This window comes from Maniola hyperantus, chromosome 18, assembly GCF_902806685.2.
Source record: "Maniola hyperantus chromosome 18, iAphHyp1.2, whole genome shotgun sequence".
NCBI classification, from domain to species: Eukaryota; Metazoa; Arthropoda; class Insecta; order Lepidoptera; family Nymphalidae; genus Maniola; species Maniola hyperantus.
Window position 1 is genome coordinate 4,675,130 of NC_048553.1, and position 21,090 is coordinate 4,696,219.

At 36.5% G+C, this 21,090-nt stretch overlaps 1 protein-coding gene and 1 long non-coding RNA gene across 3 annotated transcripts in view; both read right to left on the minus strand.

The window, feature by feature from the left end:
* Positions 1-21,090, minus strand: part of LOC117990752 (zinc finger protein 541) — a 305,819-nt gene that overhangs the window by 65,496 nt on the left and 219,233 nt on the right. For both annotated transcript variants that reach the window (XM_034978242.2, XM_069504433.1), the window contains one exon: positions 456-595. In XM_034978242.2, the coding sequence (XP_034834133.1) occupies positions 456-595 (140 nt within the window). The remainder of the gene's footprint in view (positions 1-455; positions 596-21,090) is intronic.
* On the minus strand, positions 12,444-14,857 carry LOC138403526 (uncharacterized). The gene is made up of 3 exons (XR_011237781.1): positions 14,792-14,857; positions 13,685-13,821; positions 12,444-13,595 (listed from the first exon to the last, which is right to left on the minus strand). It is a non-coding gene; the product is annotated as an uncharacterized lncRNA (long non-coding RNA).

Sequence of the window (21,090 nt, forward strand, 5' to 3'; positions counted from 1 at the left end):
TGTTTGACGCCTATCGCAGATGAACGATAGTTTTATAGTCGGTCCGAAAAACGTCAGTGATATTGGAATTGATATTTTACTGCTTGTAATAAATTGCTAGATAGAGTAAAATCGGACACCACTTTCACCGCCGGCAGTTGTCCTACCGCCGACGAGGAAGCGACTGGCTATCGACTAAAAGTACTTAGCTTAATTTGTAAAAAACAAATGGGTACAGTAAAAGGCCTAAACTCGTTTAGCACCTTAAAGTCTTGCACTGCACGGCACGGTTCTGCGCACATCTGTGTGGCATGTTTATAGAAAAAGGTCATAAGTGTGACTGCTTTTTCATGCAATAGTTTTGCGGAATTGCTACTCGAATTCTGAGGCCGACCGTATCCATGAAATTGGGGGCCTACGTAAATTTTAAGAAGCGTTTTAATTTTAGGGGTTTGGTCTCGTAAAAAGCATCTTACTTGACATTGCTGAGGTCCCTGCCGGTTAGGCGAAGCTGGCTTTGGTCGAACCTTCTTTGCCAATGGCCGTTCTATGCCCGTTACCGCCACCGATACCCTGGTGATGCCGCTCAGGCTGGACGATGATGATGTTGTGCAATCTGTGGACAAATTAACCTTTTCTAAATAAAACCGGCAATTTGCACGATAATTCAAAAAATATGATGCATAAAAATAAATAAAAATCTGTATTAGAATGTACAGATGAAGACCTTTCATATGATACCCCACTTGATATAGTCACTAACTTCGAAAGTTGAAAATACTAATTATTAGTTCACGACCACAATTTAATTTTTTTTGTGTGATCTAACCCTAAATTCACGGATTTCAGATTTTTCCCCAAATGTCAGCTATCTACCTACCTGCCAAATTTCATGATTCTATAGGTCAACGGGAAGTACCCTGTAGGTTTCTTGACAGACAGACAGACAGACAGACAGACAACAAAGTGATCCTATAAGGGTTCCGTTTTTCCTTTTGAGGTATGGAACCCTAAAAATGATATGAAATGTGCACAATTCATACCCTGTAGATTGGTTTGAAAGTTAAACTTCCCGGACAGTATTACTACTGTCCAGAAAAGTAAGTATGGAATTTCATTTCTGGACAGTAGGTATTACTACAGGAAAGTAAATTTGAATTTGGAAGGTGAACCGTACTTTTGACATGACAGTTGACCCATAGAGTTAAAAGTGAGGAGTCATTCTGTACAGACTAGACTAGACTAAAGTAGTTGGCCGCGACAATCAAATCAGCAACAAGATATTTGACGAATTTATCTTTTTTGGTCGGTTTCGACAGGCTTGATTTGTTCCAACTGTTTCGTTCATGCTAAACAATCACCAAAAACAGACAAAAAATTAAAATCATAATAAAAGTATTTGTTAGTAGGACTGAGGCCACACATTCCGTTTCTGGTGCGTTGCGGTGCCGCACAGCTGTGAATTTGAGTATTGGGTGCCACACGGGCACTGAGTTCCGCTCCAGCAAAAAGTATGGCAATGCACCACCTCTCCCCGCCTTGTTTGAAGTCCATTACACGTGCGTTGCGGCTCCGCACGCGTCGTAACTCGTACGCATCATGTGGCATGGTAAAGTGATTTCTACGTAAGATGACCAGCGGCACCGTTCAGGCACCGCACGGCCACGCAACTCATCATGTGGCTTCACTCTAAGAGTAATTAATGTTTAAATTCTGTAAGTAGAAAATTACCTTTCGTATTTTATAAAAGCCAAAGCGACCTCGATATTAAGCGTCCTTTGCCCTCCCGCCCACGTAGGGAACTCTAAACTGGCAGCTTAAACAAATCATCAACATTTATCAACGCGAAATATTTCGCACTGGCAAACAGGTAACACGTAGGTTATTTGTCAAATACAAATGGTAGGTAAGCCTTGAACTTTAACGATGAAAATATTATTTCATATTTATATTATTTATCTTATTAATGTCGTCTGAAAAACCATTTACTTTATTCAATAAATTAAAATATAGTATCGTAATTCGTAGCACGTAGTCTGCTTATGACTCTTATGATACGTCAAGACTCTACCCCCGCGCCAACCGGTTCAGAAGAAGGCAAAAACTTTTTAGGGTTCTGTAGTGTAATTATATTATAGAACATGAGGGTATTCTCAAAATAAATTCAGTTGTTGGTCAACCAGCCTCGTTTTATTACATGGTGGCAGCGGTGGGTGGGTGGCGCATTTCACTCTGCCGACGGTGACCGATCTCGCGTCGCGACTTCGCGGGGCGAGTTTCTTTAGCGTGCTCGACGCTCGCTGTGGGTTTTGGATGCTGCAGCTGGACGATGCCAGCGCCGACCTGTGTACCTTCAGCACACCTTTCGGCAGATACCAGTTCTTGCGGTTACCGTATGGAATAAGCTGTGCGCCAGAATTATTTCATTCGAGGGTGCGACAACATCTGGAAGACTTGGAAGGGGTCGATTCCTTTATCGATGATATAGTAGTTTGGGGTAGAACTCGCGAAGAGCATGATTTACGTCTAAAACGATTACTAGAGAGGGCACGGGAAATAGACATGAGATTTAATAAGGATAAGTGTAAATTCGGAGTTAAAGAAATAACGTACTTGGGGCATATTTTCGATGAACGCGGTATGAGACCGGACGTAAATAAAGTGAAAGCTATCTTAGAAATGCCTGAGCCTAGGGATAGAAAATCGTTGGAGCGGTTTCTAGGTATGATTAATTACTTATCGAAGTTTGTTCCCAATTATTCACAGTCGGTAGCAGTCCTTAGATATCTATTAAAGAAAAATTCTGAATGGGTCTGGGATTCGGTGCACTCGGAAGCAGTGAATTTATTAAAAAATAAAATTGCAACGGCTCCGGTACTAGCGTTGTATTCCAGCGAGCTGCCCGTGGTGCTGTCGGTGGACGCGAGCTCGGAGGCGCTGGGCGCGGTGCTGCTGCAGGGGGGCCGCCCGGTCGAGTTCGCCTCGCTCACGCTCACCGACACGCAGCGACGGTACGCACAAATAGAAAAAGAGATGTTAGCCATCGTCTTTGCGTGTGAACGTTTTCACCAGTATATATTTGGGAGATGTGACATCACGGTACAGAGTGATCATAAACCGCTCGAAGCTATTTTTACAAAATCGCTTTCCTCGGTTCCCGCGAGGCTACAGCGCATGTTGTTAAGGATTCAAAGATATGATTTTAAGGTCACTTATACTCCGGGAAAGTATATGTATATAGCGGACACGTTATCTCGTGCGCCGTTATCAGATTATATGTATGAAAAATTTAATGAAAGTTTGGAGGCTCAGACTTGTTTTATGATTAATAATTTACAGTTCAGCAATCAAAAGCTAAGGCTGATAAAAGAACATATAGAAAAAGATGAAGAATGCCAAGAAATACTGAAGTATATAATAGAAGGATGGCCTAGAAATAAATACGACGTAAAAGTTAATCTTAGAGTTTTTTGGTCTTATCGTGAAAGTTTTCAATATGTGGATGGTTTAATATTAAAGGATTATTTGTTGTATATCCCAAGAGCCTTACGAGGAGATATGTTACAGAGAATTCACGAGGGGCATCTCGGTATGGACCGGTGCAAGCGGCGCGCGCGACAAGTGATGTTCTGGGTAGGCATGTCGCGCGACATCGAGCGCGCGGTGCGCGAGTGCGCGACGTGCGAGCGGTATGCGCCGGCGCCGGGCCGGGAGCCGATGTTGCCGCACTCTATTCCTGATGTACCCTGGCTCAAAGTGGGCTCGGATATATTCGAGTATAGGAAGAAGTATTATCTCATTTTAGTAGATTATTTCTCTAACTTTGTTGAAGTTACAGAATTAAATCTTATAAATAGTAAGTCTATAATAAAGGCTATGAAAGAACAATTCGCAAGACATGGAATACCAAACGAATTAGTGACTGACAATTTTTCTGCGTATGTATCTAGTGAATTTCGGGCCTTCCTTAGTGCATGGGATATCAAACACGTCACATCTTCTCCCTTATATGCACAGAGTAATGGTAAAAGTGAACGGAGTGTCCGTACTGTTAAAAACTTACTAAAGAAATGTTGCGACTCGGGCGAAGATTATTACATAGGGCTGTTAAATTTGAGAACTACGCCACGAGAAAATATCGATTCGCCCGCGCAAATTCTTATGGGTAGGAGACTAAACACGCGGTTGCCTACATATCACAAACTCTTGGATGAAACAGTCGATCGTAAAAGAAATTATAGTGCTATATTGAAGCATCAACAAAAACAAAAACTAAATTATGATAGGTCTGCGAAACCCCTTCCACCGCTTCACACGAATGATAAGGTTGTGATAGTAGACGGCAAGGAACGCAAGCTTGCGAAAGTGGTTCAGCAGACTGCGGAACCTAGGTCTTATTTTGTAGAAGACCAAACCAGGCGTATATATAGGCGCAATAGGCGACATCTGGTAAATAGAAAGGGCGAACAGACGTCCGAGGGAAGGCACAATGATTGCGAGACACGTTCAACTGAAACTAGTGCGAGTACAGGTGAGTCCGGTACGGTTGCAGATACTAATCTCATGGGTACGGGACCAGCCAAAATGACGTCGAAAGACGCTGTTTTGCTGCAGGATTGTGCCTTGCCTCGTCGCACGAGAAGGGCTTGCCGTTTAAACAATAAAAATAATTCAGAATAGTACTGTTGTTGTGTAGATTGGTAGTGTAACTTGTACATAATTTTTACTTTATTTTATCTATTGATGAATTTTAGCAATGATAATTATTTTAAGTGGGTACTACTAGTAATGTTATTTTGTATTGTGCATTGTTATTTTATATCGGATTATTAATGGAATGTGTTATATGGTATGGATTTTGTAATATGAGGAGATGAATAGAAATTTAATGTATTAGAATTGTAATGCATGTCACAAACATCAATTGTTTTTCAGTATAGAAAAAGAAAGATGTAGTGTAATTATATTATAGAACATGAGGGTATTCTCAAAATAAATTCAGTTGTTGGTCAACCAGCCTCGTTTTATTACAGGTTCCGTACCTCAAAAGGAAAAACGGAACCCTTATAGGATCACTTTGTTGTCTGTCTGTCAAGAAACCTACAGGGTACTACCCGTTGACCTAGAACCATGAAATTTGGCAGGTAGGTAGGTCTTGTAGCAGACATTAGGGGAAAAATCTGAAAACCATGAATTTGTGGTCACATCACAAAAAATTATTGTGGTCATGAACTAATAATTACTATTATCAATTTTCAGAACTAGTTTCTTTGAGGATCATGTGCCTAATCTGAAGGATGCCTTATTTAAAAGATTCAATGTTTCTTAACGAACTTTTGCAAGTTATTGATATTTAAATTTATAGCTGTTTGCATAAAAATATCTTATTGGAAATTATTTATGAAAAGCTCGCTTCCAAAATATTTTAAATACAAAAACAATTTGATACGATTCACTGTTCAAACAAACAAATCGGACCACTACGACTTAATTAGTATTCTAATTAAATTGCAAGTAATTAATGCATTATTTACCTATACCGTTCATTATTTTGTTTGGTAAATATGCAGTTCGGCAAATGGAATGTTCGTCATAAATTTCATCATAATAAAACGGAATATTTAAGCAAAACTCCGGAAAATTCGTTATTAACTTCATTTCAGAATTCCGCATCCCGGTTTAAAAAGTATCTACTGCAGTTGTAAATGATATATGAACATTTTATGACGGTTTTTTTAGTTTCATATTTTATTATTATAGTAAAAGGTAAATCTATAATAATAGAATAATTCACTAGCACCTAGAAATACCTACCTCTGGTTACGGCCCAGCATTGTATTGTAGTTTTGAAATCTTATATTTACGATGGCGTTAAAAGCAATTATAGAGCAAGTTAATAAGTTTAAGTTTTCCCAGGTCATAGAGCGCTCCTTTTTAGCCATTTTTGCGTGTTTTTCCTTACAATTCATTAATGTTTTCGCCAGTGGACAACGGAGTCTTTGTAGTGGTTTAGGAAGTCGGTTTTTTAATTTTTAATTTTTATTTTAAGATTTTTAGTGGTCATTGCTTGGTACCTAAAATATCAATTCACCAGCAACTTTCCAAATCCACACGGCTTAGGAGTTCAGAACCTTGCAGCATCAGGATTGAAGAGTTGGGACTTGGAATTCAATAATAAAGTCTATGCTTGGCATTAACAATATTATTTCACCAGGAACAGCTCCTGAATCTCTATAGTTTAGGAGTGCTGTATCATGCATCATCAGGTTTGAGGAATTCAAACTTGGAGTGTAATCATGAAGCCGTTACTTCATACCTAAAATATCAATTTACCATCAAAAGTTCCCGAATCCCCACGGCTTAGGAGTTCAATACCTTGCAGCATCAGGATTGAGGAGTTGGGATCCGAAGTTCAATGATGTAGTCTATGCTTGGCACAAAAAATAATATTGCATCATCCGCAGTTCCTGAATCATTATAGTTTAGGAGTGATGTACATCATCAGGGTTGAGGAGATGGGATTTGGAGTGCAAGCATTAAGTCGTTGCTTGGTACCTACAACATTAATTCACTATGAACTCTTCCTGAATCTTGATAACATAAGCAGGCAGTAACCCTGCAGCATCATGATTAAGAAGTTTGATCCAGAAATTGTTATGGGACCATACGAAAAAATCCCCTGTTGATTAAAAAAAATTTTGCAAATCGGCCCAGAAACCTCGAAAAAATCGATGTACATAGGTACATAAATAAACGGGCCGAATTGAGATCCATCTCCTCAATAATTGGAAGTCGGTTAAAAATCAAATTAAGTACGAATAATAAACGTCAAAGACATCAGTCTACGCGTCAAAGTGACGGCTTGTTGGCAGAAACACTAATAGGCTACTTGACTCATATCTAATTTCGTCCAATAAATAATTATTTATTATAGTATTTTGCTTAAGACAACGAAATATATCAATAACAATTATTAAAAACGCAGGATGGATATATAAATCCAATTTAAAAAAATACAGTTTTTATTTTTATTTGAAACGCAGAAAACGCTGTCAGCCATGATGTGACGTCATTAAATATGTAAACAAAGAAATGTCATCCCTATGTCACGCGGGGACTAACGTAGTATCCATATACAGGGCTACAGGAAAAGAGGACACGATCCCGTTAAGGGGTTATAGTACAGGACATTAGCTATCAAACGACCCCTCAAGTGCTTATGCGAAAGTGTATCGTTTTCGAGTTATTCATTTTTTTATTTTTTTCTTGGTAAAAGGGTGTTTGCCACTTTAAAAATTAATAAAAAAAGGAACAATGTATTTCAGCAGATTTTTTTTTATTTCTTGCTAGTACATATCCTTGTTAATAATAAACAGTTATAAAACTAAAAAAAACTTCAAGCATTTTAAAATTACAGCCCAAAAACTGTACAAGTTTTCGATGTTTAAATTTAATTCTTTGAATAACTTGCAAATTTTCTGTAAAAATTACTATGGCACTTATCCTGCGGATTATTTTAAAAACATTTACGTTTCGTTAGGTATCCATTGGTACAAAAAAATTACAAAAAAAAATCATAAAATCAAGAAAAAATTACACAACAAAGAGACAAGGTAGAAAATTCTAACAAATGCTATTGCCAAAGAATTAAATCAGAATCTATGTAAAAACGAGTTTAATGCAAAATCGTTAAAGATTATTTTTAATGAGGTAAAAAGGTAATATAAAATCAGTCAAGTGCGAGTCGGGCTCGCACACAAAGGGTTCCGTACCTTCGTACAAGAAATAACAATTTTTAATGTTTTTTTAATTTTTATGGCAGCCATTTTGAAATTTTTAGTATTTGTTGTTATAGCGGCCATAAAAATACACATTTTGTGAAAATTTCATCTTCGTTCGTCCGTCCGTCCGTCTGTCCGGCCGTCCGTTTGTCTGTCAGTGGACTGTATCTCGTGAACCCTAATACGTAGAGACTTTTTTGTACGATGGTACGGAACCCTTCGTGTGCGAGCCCGACTCGCACTTGACTGATTTTATGTTACCTTTTGACCTTATTAAAAATAATCTTTAACTATTTTGCATTAAACTCGTTTTTACATTGATTCTGATTTAATTCTTTGGCAATAGCATTGGTTAGAATTTTCTACCTGGTCTCTTTGTTGTGTAATGTTTTCTTGATTTTATGATTTTTTTGTAATTTTTTTGTACCAATGGATACCTAACGAAACGTAAATGTTTTTAAAATAATCCGCAGGATAAGTGCCATAATAATTTTTACAGAAAATTTGCAAATTATTCAAAGAATTAAATTTAAAAATCGAAAACTTGTACAGTTTTTGGGCTGTAATTTTAAAATGCTTGAAGTTTTTTTTAGTTTTATAACTGTTTATTAAGCAAGAAATAAAAAAAAATCTGCTGAAATACATTGTTCCTTTTTTTTATTAATTTTTAAAGTGGCAAACACCCTTTTACCAAGAAAAAAATAATAAAATGAATAACTCGAAAACGATACACTTTCGCATAAGCACTTTAGGGGTCGTTTGATAGCTAATGTCCTGTACTATAACCCCTAAACGGGATCGTGTCCTATTTTCCTGTAACCCTGTATATAAAATTTAAAGTCCTGACTAACTTATATATCAACGCACAGCCTAAACATCTAAACAGCTGGTCCTAGATACATGAAATTTGGTGGGTGTGTTCTTTGTAGGTAAAGAGAAGGTATCCACTAGGAAAGGATTTTTTGAAATTCCACCCCTGAGTGGGTTAAATGGGGGTTTGAAATTTATGAAGTCCACGCGGGCGAAGTCACGAGCATAAGCTAGTTTTTATATATTTCTAAAAACTCATAGTAAACATAAAAAATTATCGTTTTCTCTTTATAAATTGAATAAGTTATTAAGTAAGACTTACAACAAAGTGATCTTTGCAAAAATAAATTTGGGTTGAAGTTGTTAGTCATATAAGATCCCTTTAAGCAACTCTTCGCGTGTTACGTATATTTATTTCACTGGGCACTCTAATCCACAACTTTCCTATGGTCTTTATCGATGCGTTTTTTACATTCTCGGATGATACAATAACGATAATTACTATATTTTTCATGTGTTTATATATATATAATAGAAGTCATGTTTATTAAACTTTGGGAGGTTATGCTGTTGTTTACAAATGCATGACGTCAGAGCACAGATAATCTATCGGCCAAACATGGCCGACAGTGTTTTCACCAGTCTAAGAAAAATATATTTTTAAATTAAAGTTTTACGGTTTTTAGGGCGCAAAAAAATATAGTGTTAATTTTTTTGATCTTATAGGACAAATATTAACCATTTAAGACCTACTTAAAAAAAGTGTCAACTAGCCTATTCCGTAGACAAAATTTTACTTTTTTATAGGTTTGTATACATCTTGTACGGCATAACCAGTGAATAGATAGTACGAAGCTATACCGAGTTTATTTGTAAGAAAATATTACCTGCTTATTACTAGGATATTCTATGCATAACAATATCTAGTATATTATGCTCTGAATAAACGTGGTTTAAACATTTTTTATTTGTAAGACTGTTAGAGTCTGACTGTGAGATCAAAGCTTAGTTTTTCTTTATCTCATGAAAGAGCTTTTCACAATTAGGTATTACCAAATAAATTACCCCAAAAATTCATTCCCCAATTTCCTTAAAAGTTTCCTCGTAATAATCAAAAGCATTGCTTTTCTTTGTGGCTCCAAGGATCCAACGCGGCCACATCTATCACGGTGGCAGTGAAAGGCACTCTGTAACGCTTGCCTGGGTCCTACCAATGTGATAGTATGTCATTTTTCGTCCATTCCATTAGTAGTCATTGGTTTCGGACGGACGGGAATGATGTGCCGGCCGTAAATATACTACAGTTAATGGCTTTCGTAAATACACGTATGGAATGGATAATAAGGAACTGAAGATTTCAATGTATCTTTTCTATCATTATTTAAAAGCTAGTTGTGAACTGAGACGGTTTCGCATCGGGTTGTGTGGATGGGAAAGTAAGAACTAAATTATTTATTTAGAAATCCTTATTGCATACACATATTACAGGAAAACAATACAGAATACATAACCATGTAGGTATTTCAATTTTATAAGATTTGTAAAGAAACTACTACTTTGTTTACAGATTTTCAGGATAACTAATAATTTTTAACTTCATCCTCTTTTAAAAAATCCTGTGTGAACTTTTCGATTTTCCGGGATAAAAGTAGCATATGTCCATCTCCGGGATGCATAACTATCTTTGTACCTTTCGTCAAAATCGATTAAACAGATGGGTCGTGTAAAGCTAGTAGACAGACAGATCCACTTTCGGATGGATTTAGTTTTTTCAAACTGCTTTGAGTTTAATAAAAGTCGACCAAAGGCGATGACAAAAGCTGTTAGTCTCAAATTATTATACCATAGCCTATGTATGACTTTCTAAGCCGTCTAATATCTTTGAGGCTCAGAGCCAGTCTCTGTGCGTTCAGGCATATCGCTTTCAGAGCTGCTTGAACGCTATCTATCAGATTTGCATGTATATTCGCCCGCCATAATTATTTCTGATTAATCGCACACAAACTCATGAGATATGAGTTTGTATACGCCGTCGATGGTGTATGCTCGGCAAAGTTATTATGTATGTACCTATGAATTACTGAGTTCCTGGTAAAAATTTTTTGGTTACAATACTTTTTGTTAGATAACATTTTATAAAATTTTGTAATAAGTTGCGTGCAAATCCATACTATAAATGCGAAAGTGTATCTGTCTATCTGTCGGTCTGTCTGTCTGTCTGTCTGTCTGCTAGCCTTTCACGGCCCATCCGTTCAACCGATTTTGATGAAATTTGGTATAGATATATGTAGCTTGCAACCCGGGGAAGGATATAGGCTACTTTTTATCCCGGAAAATCAAAGAGTTCCCACGGAATTTTTGGTCAACGTTGGCAATCAAAAATTAAAGTGACCTATGACAACACCTATTAACGCTGGGAAATTGGGAAATGCGGTTTATTTTGTTTCAGAGTGGAGTATATTAGTAAATAAGTACCTAGGTAAAGAAGTTGATGCCGGTTTATTTGAAAGTTATGGGAACATCCACACGATCAGATTGTAGTATAATTACTTAATACAAATTGAATTTTAAGCAAGTAAGCTATAAGTTTTGTCATAAAGTATAGTTTGTGACAGGTCAGGATGGCAATCAGGGTGGGGACGCCCCCCCGCACATCCGCACAGCCCCCGCGCTAACCCGGTGCGGGAACGCGGATGACGCGCGAATGTGCCGGGCGTCCCCACCCCGATTGCCATCTCGTTACCTGTCGCGTATCTACTATACATCTACTTATATATATATTTTAATTAACGTATATTTTCATGTGACAATATGTGCTGTTAGAAAGTATTCGTAATTATCGTTTATCACGTGCGTGTCAAAGTGGAAAGTGTTACAATTATAGATTTGAATAATTCATAGTTAATACCAAATTGGATAATGGGAACATGGACAATAACAGTTAATTCGCTAACAAATCGAAAATCCGTAAATAGAGAGATTACCACTATGACTCCAATGGAAACAATGGAACATTACATAACGATGTACAGGCAGCAGCAAATACCTCGTCAATAGCGGAAGTTTTTTTCTGAAATTAAAAATGTGAAATCAAAATATTTTTATAATAAATTGTGTATAAAGTAAAGTGGGCCTCACTTTACAGGTGTATAATAGAAAGATTTTACCAATGGTAACCTGAAAGCAGATAATAAGGTAATGCAGGTATTTTGTTAGGTACCTACCTCTTAAAGTCAAAATCTTTCTTATTATCTTTATTGAAGTTGTTAGAATAGATATTGTTTTTGACTTTTGAGTCAATAATAATAATACTTAAATCACTTTTAACGACTGATTACGTTGTATTTACTAAGTAAAATCCTGAAAATTTATTCTATTAAATTTTGTTATAAACTTATAGTACATAGTTTGTAGGTATATTCAAGCATCATCTTCCCATGTCATTTTTTTCACTCCCTTTTATTGTATTAAGGTGACGCTGGATGCACGTCCGAACTGCTCGGCCCACGTGGGTAACCTGTATGCTATTTCACCTAACATTGTGATAGAAAGAGATAGACTCAGTGATGAGCAGTGTAGCGAGTGCATGCGCTCACACTAGCGTCCGGATATATTGATGATGGCACACAGATAGTTGGACAGATGTCACCGATGAATTTTTGTAAATATATGATTTATGAAGGAACTACTTATTTCAATTATTATTGTATAAGATTTTATGGAAGAGCGGGGTCGCCTGCCACGAGTACTCGTAGCAATACTAAAACAGTTACTGGGATGGTCCCAATTACTACGCACTATGTGAAATTGTTTTACCTACTGAAATAAATATTTTTTAATTTTGTTTTGAATGATAATGATTACCTACTTATCTTTTGATGAATACTATAAAATCTCACTTACATACATACCTATTAGGTAACTACTGCCTCAGCGTGTATAAACAACTCGTATATATTATAGAAATCCATACTTCTATGAAGTGTCTGTCTGTAATTTCGAAATAACTACCGCAAGCTCATAATATTGTTATTTGAACTGTACCATAACAGCTGAATCAAACGTTTTTAAAAACTGTCTGTCTGTCTGTCTGTTTGAACGGGGTAATCTTCGGAACGGCAGAACCTATTTTGACGGGACTTTTACAGACAAGTAGAGGATTAACAAAGGATACTTTTTTAACCGACTTTTAAAAAAGGAGTTGTGTTTTTCTACCTATGTACACAGAAATCTCCGAGATTTCTGAACCGATTTGCGTATTTTTTTTAATTGATAAAGAAACTTTGCAACATTGTCCTATATAAAATGTCATTTTATATAGGACACACAGGATTTCAACTCCTCAATCCTGATGCTGCAGGGGACATGACCACCAAAACTTATGGGATTTTGAAACTGTCGGTTATAAATTGATATTGGAGGTAGGTACCTATATCTACCAAGTAAAGACTTTATCATTGAACTCGAAGACCCACTTCTCGACCCTGATGCTGTACCTAAGGAATTGCATTGCTAAATCGTGGTGATCCCACGGAATTTTAAATGAATCATCGCCCACGCCCGTTCGGTACCCTCATTCCGCACATTGTTTTGATTAGTCAGTCCACCAATCACAACAAAGCATTCTCCCCTGTCCCCCGCCAACATTTTACGATTTTGTTTTCATGTAAAACCTTGTATATGCGTACTCTAGGAGTTGAATTCTCTGTGCTGGCGGATTACCTATTAGGAACACATGATTACACATTCGTTTGTCTGTGAAAATAACTTTTGTTGCCTACACTTATCTATTAGTAGCGACTAAAAACTATATATACTATCTACTTGTGTATACAAAAGTCAAAATAAATTCCACTTTGATCTCAAAAATGAAAATTTTATTTTTATAAGTAGGAAGTAGGTACAATTCAATTTCCCTCTAAAAGCCCACTACACACATAAACACAATATGTATCATTTTCTGTTTCAACAGTCACATTAGATGTATCATTCGACGCAGAACTATTGAAGCTCTCCATTTCATTTCTGGAATTAATAAACATACAATCAACATAATTATATTGTGAGTATTATCTATATAGAATGTATGCAAAAAACATAGCATAACAACTTACAAGTATGGTATGGTAGACCTTTCAATATTTAGTACAGAATTGAATGTTGCAGCATCATGTTGGATTTCAGTGGTACGTATATTGGGCACATTCATTTTATTTTCCTTGTTTTCTTCTAAAAGGAATGTCTTGAGTCACTAAAATACAACATAATTCAGCATTGACAAATCTGACAACAAATAGTAAATCTCTATATTATATAAAAATGAATCGCTGAATGTGTTGCTGATCGCAAATCTCGAGAACAGCTGCACCGATTTCGCTAATTCTTTTTGATAATATTCCTTGAAGTACGGGGATGGTTCTTATGGAGAGAAAAATTTAAAAAATGTCCTGAAAAAGAATCGACTGTAGGCGGTGCGAAGTTCGTCGGGGCAGCTAGTAACATAATAATTATATTATCCTAATCCTAATCTAAATATATAAAAGAAAAAGGTGACTGACTGACTGACTGACTGACTGACTGACTGACTGACTGACTGACTGACTGACTGACTGACTGACTGACTGATCTATCAACGCACAGCTCAAAATACTCGGACGGATCGTGCTGAAATTTGGCATGCAGATAGCTATTATGACGCAGGCATCCACTAAGAAGGGATTTTTGAAAATTCAACTCTGGAGGGGGTGAAATAGGGGTTCGAAATTTTGTGTAGCCCACGCGGACGAAGTCGCGAGCATAAGCTAGTCTATAATATAAAAATGAATCACTAAATGTCATCGCAAATCTCGAGAACAGCTGAACCGATTTCGCTAATTCTTTTTTTAAATTAGGTATTCCTTGAAGTAGGTACGAGGATGGTTCTTACCGAGAGAAAAATTTAAAAAATTTGAATCGACTGTTAGGCCGTAGGCGGAACGAAGTTCGCCAGGGCAGCTAGTGGAATTATAAATGTGAAAGTGTAGATGTTTGGATGTTTGTTACTCAATCACGCAAAAAAGGCTGAACGGATTTGAATGAAATTTAGAATTCTTAACTGGATTAACACATAGGCTACTTTTTATCCCGGAAAATCAAAGAGTTCCCGCGGGATTTTGAAAAATGTGAAATCCACGCGGACGAAGTCGCGGGCATTAGCTAGTATCTAAATAATATCAACTTACAAACACAGTGTCAAATTTTCAGAAGCTGGCTCTAAATGGTACGGTGTGATAGCATCATAATCTAATTCAATTAGATTTTTTGCTTTGTCGTTTCCTTGTCAAAGAAAATCCTGTGATCCACTAAAATAGAAGTATAATATATAAGTATTTATTAAAATAAATAAATGTCATCATCAAATTCACCATCCTGGAGAACCTTGAAAACGACACTCGCGTCTATTTTTTATAAAAAGTGCTGGCCCGCCATCTTAGATTAAAAAATTAATGTCATTATCAAAACCAGCATCCTGGAAACCCTGAAAACGACACCCATTTCTATTTTTTGTGAAAAGTGCATGTCTGCTATTTTGGATTTGAAAATAAATGTCATTATCAAATTCAGCATCCCGGAAAAGTACATATTCAGTCAAATAAAATTCCCGTCGAGTCACATTGTTACTCACGTCGGGTGTGACTCACGGGAATAACCCCGAAAAAGTAATGGCATTATCATCACAAGATAATATTATGGTTTGGAAAGATTCTGATGAATTTTAATAGATCTCCTCTTTGCAAGGGATTTGCTTTTGCGAGTCTAAACCGTTTCTTTTTCCTCTTCCGCCAATCCATTTTTGTTTCTGTTACATGAAAACTCAAGTATATAATTAAATTGTCTAAGCACACAATATGACCTACATACGTATATTTGTAACTAGATGATACACGCGACTTCGTCCGCGAGGATATAGTGGTTTTTTAATCCCACGAGAACTCTTTCAAAAGCGATCACTATTTCAAATTTCAGCCAAATCCGTCTTGTACTTTTTGCGTGAAAGGGTAACAAACCTATACACACACACACGCAGATACAAAATTTCGCCTTTATAATATAAGTGTGATTTGACAACCCTGACTTTCGGAATTCGGATAAGTCCAAATTATATTTTATTACTAGTTGATGCCCGCAACTTCGTCCGCGTGGAATTAGGTTTTTAAAAATCCCGTGGGAACTCTTTGATTTTCCGGGATAAAAAGTAGCCTATGTGTTAATTTAGGGTATACCCTAAATTAACACTTTTATCTATCTCCATTCCCAATTTCATCCAAAACCGTTCAGCCGTTTTTGTGTGATTGAGTAACAAACATCCAAACATCCACACACACACATCACTACACCTATTATAAATGTGAAAGTGTGTTTGTTTGTTGGTTCGTTGGTTTGTCCTTCAATCACGTCGCAACAGAGCAACGGATCGAAGTGATTTTTTGCATGGGTATGGTTGACCTGGAGAGTGACATAGGCTACTTTTTATCCCGGAAAATCAAAGAGTTTCCACGGGATTTTTAAAAATCTAATTCCACGCGTACGAAGTCGCGGGCATCACCTCATCATCATCATGATCAACCCATCGCCGGCTCACTACAGAGCAGGGGTCTCCTCTCAGAGTGAGAAGGGTTTTAGCCATAGTCTACCACGCTGGCCATGTGCGGATTGGTAGAATTCACACACCTTTGAGAACATTATGGAGAACTCGGCATGCAGGTTTCCTCACGATGTTTTCCTTTACCGTTAAAGCAAGTGATATTTAATTAATTAAAACGCGTATAACTCCGAAAAGTTAGAGGTGCGTGCCCGGGATCGAACCCCCCGACCTCCGTTTAGAAGGCGGACGTCCTAACCACTAGGCTATCATAGCTTCACCTAGTTTATAATATTAGTAGGATATATGTAAACTACTACCACCAGCTGTCGATACGATGCATTCTAAAATAAATCGACCGACCGACCGACAGACCGACCGGCCAAGTACGAGTCAGACTCGCGCCCCGAGGTTTCCGTACTACAATAGTAAAATGTTTATCTCTAAATCTCTGTTTAGAGATAAGCATTTACAATGTAACTTAATTTATTACTACTATGTAACTAGAATTTCGGTACATATAAAAATGAATCGCTAAATGTGTTGCTGATCGCAAATCTCGAGAACAGCTGACCGATTTCGCTAATTCTTTTTTTATAATATTCCTTGAAGTACGAATATGGTTCTTACGGAGAGAAAATTTTTAAAAAATTCCTGAAAAAGAATCGACTGTTAGGCGGTACGAAGTTCGCCGGGGCAGCTAGTGAAAAATAAAAATAAATAAATAGGTAAATAGTATTTTTTGACATTTTGCATGATAAATCAAAAACTATTTAGTATGCACTAGATGATGCCCGCAACTTCGTCCACGTGGATTTAGGTTTTTTAAAAATCCCGTGGGAACTTTGATTTTCCGGGATCAAAAGTCAAAGTCAAATGATTTGTTCAAAATAGGTAATAAATTACTCTTTTCGATTGTCAGTTGTTGGATTTGTAAAATATAGTGTTGATAATTATTTCGCAATCGCTACGAGGGTTCCAAACGTGCCCAAGACTGAGAAGAGCCCACAGCTAACTCAGCCGGGTATTCTTTTTATTATCACCACTTTACAAAATCATAAATTAAACTTATTAGAACTATCACAAAGCCGAGCAACTCATTCCCAAGCTTACTTATCATTTAAATAATCCTTTACAATGTAATAGGATTTTTTAATTAGTTTACGTTTTATGAAAACTTTGAACTTATGACAGTCACTTTGAACTTATGACAGTCACTTTTTTTTTAATTTATTTATTTTTATATACGTACAATAAATTTTCAAAAATATATTGATTATGCACTGTCATAATTTTAACTTCTCTAAATTTAGTTCTCAGTGACTCTCGTGGTCCCATACTATATATGGCTCGAATAGCCCTTTTCTGCAGCACAAAAATAGAATTTATATCAGCAGCCAGCATTACCCCATAATAATTCCGTGGTGCCACCTGAATCAGGGTTTCTACTGAAAACCAGCGCTGTATGTTTTTGTACTTGTGCAAGACAATATGCATTTATGCTGAGTAGGGACCTTTTTTTTTTGGGTTGTGCCACACATGACATACTTTATTCCGGCGCTTCTTCTACTTGAGGTTTTTTGACTTTATTACTCAAGTATAAAAGGCGCTGGGATAACCTAACCAGTTGGTAACTGGTAATGTGTGGTACAGCTTTAAAAAATAAACGTTTTTTCTTTTCTTTCTTTTTCTTTTCTAATAATATGCCATATGACATAATGCTGTGAAAGTAACTAAAATATACTAGTCTCGCCGTTTCTATGTCTGTCAACTGGCGAATCTTTTTTACCGCATATGCAGCAGAACTGTCTGTTCGATAAGTTATTTATATGAGAGCCCCATTGAAGTTTCGCATCTAACGTTATTTCCAGAAAAATAGCGGTATCCACTAAATCTTATTTATCATAAAAGTAGCCTATGTCCTTCCCCGGGATGCAAGCTATTTTTGTACCAAATTTCATCAAAATTGGTTAAATGGATGAGCTGTGAAAAGCTAGCAGACAGACAGACGGACAGATAGACAGATACACTTTCGCATTTATAATATTAGTATGGATAAAAATAAATAAAATCGGTTTTTGATGTACAAGTAAGGTCCTTTTATATGATATCACACTTGGTTTACTAATCTTACTTGAAAGTTGAAAATACTAACTATTCGTTAATGAACACATTTTTATTTATTTTTTGTGATGTAACCACAAATTCATTGTTTTCAGATTTTTCCCCTTACGTGTGTTATAAGATCTACCTACCTGCCAAATTTTATCATTCTAGGTCAGTGGGAAGTACCCTACAGGTTTCTTGACAGACACACTGACAGACTGACAGATAGACAGACAGACAGACAACAAACTGATCCTATAAGGGTTCCCTTTTCCTTTTGAGGTACGGAATCCTAATGATCTCTCTTTTTGCACTGCATTTAATCTGAATCCAAGAATTCCCGATCCGAAATAGCCGTACTAAGACTGTATCGTCACTTACCACCAGGTGAGATTGCAGTCAAGGGCTAACTTGTATCTGAATAAATAAATAAAAAAGTACTATTTGTACGAAGCGTTGCGTACTTTATTTGTAAGACGGACAGACAGACAGACAGACAGATAGACGGACAGACAGACAGACGGACAGACGAACAGACGGACAGACGGACGGGCAGACGGACCGATGGACGGACGGACGGACGGACGGACGGACGGACGGACGGACGGACAGAAGGACGACGGACAGACGGACCGACAGACAGGACGACAGAGGGTTCCGTTTTTTCCCTTCTGAGGTACGGAACCCTAAAAATACAAAGAAATACCACCAGGTAGGTACCTACCTACCTATATTATTATACATATACAGGTACCTTTTTAGGGTTCCGTACTTTATAAGGAAAAAAGGGACCCTTAGGATCACTTCGTTGTCTGTCTGTCTGTCCGTCTCTCCCGTCTGTGTCGTATCTGTCACACAAACCTATAGGATACTTCCCGTTGACCCAGAATCATGAAATTTAGTAGGTACGTAGGTCTTAGAGCACAAGTAAAGGAATAAATCCGAAAACCATAGATTTGTGATTACAACTTACAAAAAAAAATTAAAGTGTGTTAATGAAAAAATATTTAGTATTTTCAATTTTCAATGTATAATAAGTATACCAAGTGGGGTATTATATGAAAGGGCTTTACTTGTGTATTCTAAAACACATTTTTATTTATTTTTATGCATAATAGTTTTTGATTTATGGAGCAAAATGTCAAAAAAATACCTGAGTACGGAACCCTTGGTGCGCGAGCAACTCGCACTTGGCCGGTTTTTTAAAATTAGATAAAATAAATAACTAAACAAAGTTACTTACCTATTGTACTAGGACCACACGAGTAGATATCCCTACTAGGACCTCAACAACAAAGTCAGGTCAATAAACCAATGAATAAAATTGGTGTCCAAATTTCAAATTCCAGAGGTCAATGTACAAAATGCAATAAGTATTGAAGGACTTATTGACTCTGCTCTGCTCAATCTTCTACACATTTGCATAGCCACTGATTTATAAGAAGAATAATCGAATAAAAATTAATTTTATAAAATCATTACGACTTTTGTTTTCGAAAACATAACAACAGTTGTCGTCATAGAAACCACAATATTACACGCGCAGCCGCGCGCCGCTGGGCTGGCCCTTCCCTCCGCCACCCGCGCGGTGTCTAATGTTTTGGGGTGAGAAGCATGATGATTTTAGCCGAAATCTAGCGCTTGAAAAGGGTTGAACAGTAGTTTGGGAAAAGTATTTTTGAGAAAAAACTACTGAATTTAGGTTTGCAAAGTAAAGTTATTTCAACTAATGAATAAATAAACTACGTGTAATGATAAATTGTTTTAGAATTTTCATATCCCTAATCTTATTTATTTACGCCCAAAGTTGTCATCGATTTAGTGTTAAAATAGGAATCTTTTGAGGCTCGTAACTTTTAAATCAATATTTTTTTCAATGTTTTAGATATCATTGAACCTAGATAATGACGAGATAAATCGATATAATTCTTAGTTTTGTGCGTACAATATCGAATATTGTTGTATTTTCCCTCCTACGTTTGTATGAAGAAAGCACCGAACTGAGCTGCCTTAAGCTGCTAATGCAATTTTGACATGTGTCGATTAGTTAACGTCATTTATCTGTATTTAAAATATCATACCTGAAGAATATTAAATACATAAATAATTTAAGGTCAATTATACTTTCTTGTAGTTCACTTATTTCTTTAGCTGACTGTACCAAACTAAGCCTGGATTTAAATAAAGCAATTTGATTACTATATTTTCGATATTGAGGGCAAATTTGATAACCACCCGTGAATATAATTTATTACGCTGCTTTTAATTTTCAACGTTGGATATTAATTTAAAGTTGGTAGAATTCGAATACAAAGAGGTTCAACATATTCATTAATATTTTCCCTGAAAATTGCATTTAATATGGAGTTTTAATATGTTTTAATTATAGAAGTGGGATCAAAACCTGTTTACGCGAAACCAAAATAATATTTTTAGATCATAATAAAGCCATAGTACAGAAAACCTCAATAGCGACCGATGTAAAAGGACGGACTAAAATATTGTTGAACTTTTACTTAGTGAAGTCGAGCTTTACGCTTAGGATAGAAAAGGGACTAGGAGAATACTGAATAAGGGAATACCGAAATCTTTTTATGTGACTTGCCGCTACGGTTTCGATGGTATACTTAATACTTAATAGCATAGAATTTAATATAGTAAGAGCAAAGCAATAGGGTCTTGGACTTTAGTAATAAAATGATGTGATGTTTTGTATGGCGGTAGTTTATGGGGCTAGAATTCATTTGTAAAGAGAACAATTATTAAAAAAAAGAGTTTTCGTTATTTTTAACA